This window comes from Watersipora subatra, chromosome 4 (assembly GCF_963576615.1).
Source record: "Watersipora subatra chromosome 4, tzWatSuba1.1, whole genome shotgun sequence".
NCBI lineage: Eukaryota > Metazoa > Bryozoa > Gymnolaemata > Cheilostomatida > Watersiporidae > Watersipora > Watersipora subatra.
In genome coordinates, this window is record NC_088711.1 from 52,147,650 (window position 1) to 52,154,542 (window position 6,893).

General features: G+C 35.7%; 1 protein-coding gene across 1 annotated transcript; it reads left to right on the forward strand.

Annotated features, from left to right (window-relative positions):
• The first annotated feature begins 463 nt into the window (after positions 1-463).
• LOC137394336 (protein FAM200C-like) lies at positions 464-1,803 on the forward strand. The gene is made up of 2 exons (XM_068081052.1): positions 464-1,120; positions 1,654-1,803. Exons 1-2 carry the CDS (start codon positions 464-466, stop codon positions 1,801-1,803), a joined length of 807 nt encoding a protein of 268 aa, XP_067937153.1.
• Positions 1,804-6,893: the final 5,090 nt, after the last annotated feature.

A 6,893-nucleotide genomic window follows, 5' to 3' on the forward strand; every position in this document is an offset into this window, starting at 1 on the left:
AAAGTTGTAAATTGTAAAAGTTGTAAAATTATTTTGACTTTGATCACGTGACCAATAGCTTATGATAATTTAGTTATAATTTTATTTTATTAAGCAATGAGAGAACAAAGACAGTGGTAGTTTCAGCTGTAACTGTAAGTAAAGTATGTCAATGCATAATGGGTATTTCAAATTTTAAGCTGTTCTATATTGCTATGTACATGTGTATGATTTTAAAACATGTTTAGCATGGCCAGCAAGAAAAGAAATAATTAAAATTTATATTTACAATGTTTATGTATTTACCATGTTTAACAACAAAAGATAAGGAATAATAAACGCAGTGTGTGATCTGTCATAAGGTGATGACTAATTACAGTTCCATGAAGAATGCTAAGCTAAAATTACATTTAAGTTCCCAACACCCTGATTTAGTGAATAATGGCAAAACATTTCTAAACGACAGGAAACATTCTTGAAGAAGATGATACTTTCTTCTGATGGAGCTTTTCAGGTAGACCATGACAAGACGGCTGAAACATCATATGCAGTTGCATTACCAATTGCAAAACAGAAAATACCTTATACAATTTGGGAGCAGCTAATTAAGCCCTGTGCTCAGCGAATGGTGGAGCTCATGCTTGGTAAAGTGGCCGAAAGAAAGATATCTGTGACATCATTGTCAAATAACACTCTTCAAAGCCGAATAACTGAAATGAGTGAAAACATCGAGAAAAAGTTGGTAAAGGAAAAGCGAAATGCACCTTTTGGATTGTTTTCTATTCAACTTGATAAATCAACAGATGTGGAATCGTGTGCTCAGTTGTTGCCCTTTGTTAGATATGTCAACAATGGAAACATCAAAGAGGAGTTCCTTTTCTGCAGTGCACTCAAAACAACTAAACGAGCCTCTGACATTCTTGACAAGGTTTCACAATTCTTTGAAACTGAAAAGCTGTCTTGGGGAAACTTATGCGGCTGCTGCACAGATGGTGCTCTATCAATGTTAAGATCTAGCTCTGGCTTCCAAGCAAGAGTGAAACCGCTAGTTCCAGATGTCAAAGGAGTACATTGTACAATACACAGACAAACTTTGGCTACTAAAACTTTTCCTGAATCATTCTCAGCAATCCTCAATCAGGTAATTTGCATAGTAAACTATATCAACGGCGGGTCCCTGAATTCTAGATTGTTTTAAGAACTATGCGAAAATATGGAAGCAGAGCATCAAGTTTTGTTATATCACCCGAATGTTCTTTGGCTTTCCAAAGGAACTGTAACTGCAATGACATTCAAACCACGAGAAGAAATTGAGATCTTTTGTGAACAGAACAACAAAGCGGAATTTGAAACATGGCTAAAAGCCGAAGTTTGGTTGCTTGATCTGGCCTACTTGGCGGGCATGTTCGACCAAATTAACAAACTTAATTGTCAGATGCAAAGAAGAAACACAAACATAGTCAAGTTTACAGATGCCTTGAAAGCATTTCTATGCAAACTTGAATTATGGAAGAAAAGGTAGCTCAAGGTAAATTTTCTATGTTTGAATTGCTTTCCTTGATTTTATATAGCCCAAAGATAAATAGCCTATTTCAATGCCTGAATCATTTACAAAGTAATATTATATCTCACTTGAATTCTTTAGAGTCAGAGCTTCAGCACTATTTTTTTTAGGTGAGTGAATCAGAACTGAGCCTTGTCAGAAATACTTTCCGCCGTTTTGCTGAAAGCGGACCTGATGAGCTGCATGAAGAACTCATAGATTTGCAGAATAACTCATCTGCCAAAGATGTTTATGAAAAAAGAACCATTGAAGAATTTTAGCCTTTCATGATTCATTCATAGCCACAGACAGCCAAACACGCCCTTCGAACTCTGCTTCCATTTGTGTCTACATTCTTATGCAAGTCCGCTTTCTCCTCCATGGTTGTTCTCAAACCGAAACAACGAAACCATCTGGGACTTAATGGTGACGTGCGATACGCTTTGTTAACTCTTTCCCAAAGACTGAGAATTTGGTGAGAAACAAGAAGTACATACAATCCATCCCACTAACAAACTGACTATACTGAAAATTCAAAGTCAAAGCAATTTAATATAGCATTACTTTATATAAGTGAATAAATAGAAACATGTCAAATCTACTGACTCTTATATTATTCTAATTTATAATGTACACCAATTTACAATGCATTGTTACAAACACCATATATTATGATGTGTATAAAGGAGCCTTTGACTCTTAGATAAGGAACTCAGGGGATCCATGGCTCCAAGGTAGTTTGGAACCCCTGCACTAACCAATTGAAATGCATCTCGCTAGCGATAAAGTTGGGATGACAATGTCTACATCAATGCATTATACTACCCCTAGAATGGCATTTGCCTATCTGAACCAATGAATTTCCGTTCAACAGTTTGAGCGCCATCTTGAACAATGCTAGTTAGCTTCCGACTGTAATTAGTGAAATGGTGGATCATAGTTATCCCAAGAAAAAACTCATTTATCTGCTGAAAAATCAGTATTTTGCCATTAATTGCCACCACTACGACAACCCTGAAACACGGAGGATTAATAATATATCATTTCACAAGTAAGTTTAGCGTTTTAATCCTGCATTATTAGCACCAGAACAGCCGTAGCTGTTTAGAAGAAGTTTGCTAGTAGCTGGTTAGAAGCTTGCTAGTAGCTAATTAGAAGTTTGCTAGTAGCTAGCTTGTTAGAAGTTTGCTAATTGCTGGTTAGAAGCTTGCTAGCAGTTGGTTGGTAGTAGTATGCTAGTAGTATCTGGTTAGTATCTTGCTATAGTAGCTAGTTAGTAGTAGCCTGCTAGCAGCTGGTTAGTAGCTTGCTAGCAGCTGGTCAGAAGCTTGCTAGTAGCTGGTTAGTAGTAGCTTACTAGTAGTAGCTGGTTAGTCTCTTGCTAGTAGCTGGTTAGTAGCTTCTACATGTAGCAGTAGCTGGTTATAAGCTTGTTAGTAGCTGGTTATAAGCTTGGTAGTAACTGGTTAGTAACTTGCTTCTGTTACTATTCACAGCCAGCCTTTAGTGAACCTTTACCTGACATTATTATTTCACACATCACTATCATTGACTGTTTTTACTATAATTAATTTGTGCTGCTGTTTGATTCGTTTTGGCTGGTGTTGGAGACAAAGTAGGTCAGCACGGGTGCTGCTGAATTCAAAAAACAACATTCACTGTTTTTATAGATCAGGAGTGCCAGTTACATGGAACAAACTTTGTTAGTAAGCACAGTCCTTACCATTATAACTAGAGCAAGCATTTTTCAATAAAGTAAACTTCTGTTAGTTGCTAAGCATGTTTTAAAATGCAAAAATCATCCTGAACATTAAAGGTACATTTTTCTAAAAGGTTGAAAGTCAATCTTTCACTTTTTTACTTGGTCAATAAATATTTTCCTTAGTTATAACTGACTACAAGACCACAAATCCTAATATGTATGTTGTTTTAATAGTTTGATTACCAAGTTTTCTTATCATCAGGTTTCGGAGTAAAGAGAAAGAGCCAGAAATATGGCATACTTGGTGGACTGTTTCCAAGCAACAGGAGATCTCCAGCTAAAATGCAATTCTATGTAGTGCACACTTCAATGAGTCTATGATGGATAAAACTGGTCAAATTCGATGACTCAAACAAGGGGTGGTTCCAACCTCTGACCTAGTTGATATACCAGATCATCTAAAGGTTTGTGACGAATTATTTTTAATTGTGGGCTTTTTAATAATGTTTTGCGCTTTCTTGTCATAGTTTTCTTGTTTCAAACTTTAGTTTGTATCAGGATGTGTCAGGGTTTACTATTAAAAGACGTTTTTATTTTAATTTTGACCAAGTTGTGCCGTTCATATTCACAGTAGACCTTCCATAAGTCCCATTTTGAGGGTCAGCCCTTGAGATGGGAAAGTTCTGAAGAAAATAAATCAAACCTGGTATTTTATGTCGATATAAATCCTCAGCATTTGACATGAAAAATTTAAAAAAAAAATCATCAAACATGATTTCTTTAGAATAATTTAAATCCTATTTTAAATCATTTGATTTCAATCGGCCAACCCTGGCTAAAGTACTTTTCTGTCATAAGACTCGAAATTTTCACAAATCTTTTTAGTGACTTACCTAAAAGTGTTTTGCTTTCACAAATTCATATTTCAATTAGTTAAACTATTTGCATATGCACTAGGCAATAATGGGAGTGAGAGAGGTGGCTATCACTGCCTCTTCATCGGTCTCAAGAGTGTGTTTATTAAATATGTGTTGGAAAGTTTTCAAAATATGGTTTCACGCTTTATGCCAGCTTTTGGCTCATAATGCTGTAGGCAAATAATAATAACATAATCTCTAATACGACAAATCTAGGCAGCAGTAACAAAGTCAAGGGTACAAAAACTTACCATGCTATTTAAGTTGCTATTAGCAGAATATGTATGATACGAGACTGGCAAGTGGTTTAAACTGGTTTTAATATGTAAGTTTTCACAGCCCAACTTAACTTAAGCTGTTTTAAATTGCAATGAAATACAAATTTTGAGATAGGCTTAAGTTTTTTTTGTTGAGAAATAAAGATTAAAATGTTATTACAGAAGCGTTCAGCTACTGCCAGTGTTACTACCACTAGCAAGAAGGCATGCATGGAAGTTGATGCGGAAACAACAAAATAGATCAAGTGGGCCAAATGAGGGATGATACAAAAAATGATATCACTTATGATACAAAAAATGCTATTACCAAGCTTCAAGATTATGGGCGCTAAAACCTAAATATAACCAATTCATATATTGCTGGACACCATGATATTGCTCGGCTATAAACCTATTTTCTTGGTATGTTTGATTGTGATTGAGACATTTTGGCTGATACCTTACCTTCCTAACAATTTCCTTTTAAAAATCGTTATTATTCAGTCCATAATTTAGCAGCAGTTCCACTTTATTTCCATTTGCAACAAAAGCTAACTGTTGTGATTTCAGGAGGCTGGAACAACAGCCCATCAGGAGAGCAGTTCCAGCATATCTTTAGGTGCTCGGTTACAAGATGTGGTGTTACACCAAGAGCTACTGGTAATGTCAGATCTATGAATGACCCAGTTTTTTCACAGGCTACTACCCATGTGCAACCAAATGTTGGTAGTGAAGATTATGTTGAAGATGTTATTGACAGACAAACTATGCTTCCCGAAAGAATGCTAAACGTTACATCACAATCTGTTCTTAGTAAAATTGCTGTATAAAATGTATGTATCTGGTTGTTTTGTCAGAAAACTGCTTAAAAATTTGCGTTGTGAGCCATGTAGATTCTTCCCAATTCGGTCTATAGAAAGTATAAAATATGATGATATTCGTGTTCTGTTAAGGGTTAAGAACAACGATGGCTTGATTTCTCCTTCAGATGGTGCTGTAACAACTGTTCTTTGCACCGAAAAGAATGTGAAGGCAGCTACATCAGCAATTCACAGTTTGAAATATCTCAAGATTCTGAGGTGTGTAAAATAAAAGATCGTACTCTATGATATATTTGAATTAAAGCAACATTGTACTGACACTTCTGTAGGAACTGATAATCATCTCTTCTCACTACTTGCTTTAGTGGTTGAAACAGACTTTCATTTAAGACAGAACCACTCTGCCAACTTAAGAAACCTAGATTTACAAAAAGTGAACATCAGACATAATGCTACAAAAAACATATTATTTAGAAGACAGTGAACTGTTATGTCGCTGTGTCATAATTTGTCTATAGCCGGTTAAATTTAGTATTAATTTTTAAGACTTCTCTATATACATGTATATGGATACCAAGGCAGCCTAAGGTGCAGCCTAAGGTGACCTAACGGCTTTTAAACAACTATTTAACTTTGTTTATATACAATGTGATTATATCAATGTATTTCATAACTAGTCACTGAACTAAAACACAAGTGAATAGATAGATGCATTATGCTATTACAGACGCTCCCCAACTTACGAACGAGTTATGTTCCGTACGATCGATCGTGAGGTGAATTTGTTCGTAAGTTGCTTCAGTTCTATATTTTGTATTATGATTTATGTTTAAGGCCTATATACGTATATTGAAGGTTTATATAAGTATGTTTAAGGCTTGTATAAATAACCTGCATTGGTTTGTACTGAACAAAACATTTAATAAAATGGAAAGAATACTGTGGTGGGCACTGAGCCATGACACTGCATTTCTTATTTATTATATGTGTTGTCTTTATAATTATATCGTTGCTTTACTCGTTATGCTATCACTTATCATCACTTATATTGTTGTCATACCAACGCACTAGCGATCCTATTTATTCACCTTGTTAGCCGGTGTTCTTACCGTTTGCCGTTGCTCTATCTAATTATCCTGTTAACTAGTTATGGTAAGTATTTACAGGCTATAAATCAAAGACACCTAGAGAGCAAATTAACTCACCAAAGTACTTAGGCTTGCGACTTGTTGCAGGGCTCGTCGGTACGTCTACCTCTGAGTGTTGTCCAACTTCAAGTCTGTGGAGCTCACCGAGATTGGGAGCTGCAGATTTCTTATTCTAAAATCAACCGCTCAGAGGCAGTATCTAGAAACTGGTAGGCTGTCTTTACCCTTATTAGAGCCATCAAGGATCCAATGTTGTGTGTCTTTCAAGGTTAAATTATTCACTCTTACATCAGCATTGGTTCCGTTGAAGTATGTATGATTAGATGTTAATACTTAGTTCATAGGATATGCCAGTCATGAATCTTGGCTTTTGTTTTGGAAGGGCAACTGCGTTAGCTATAGCCTACTATGTATAATTTGTAGTTTTTTGTTTCTATGTGCTAGTCAGGTATACTAATTTTGCACATATCATACAACCACAGTTTAAAACATATTAGTCCCTAATATGAAAAACAAAAAGGACATG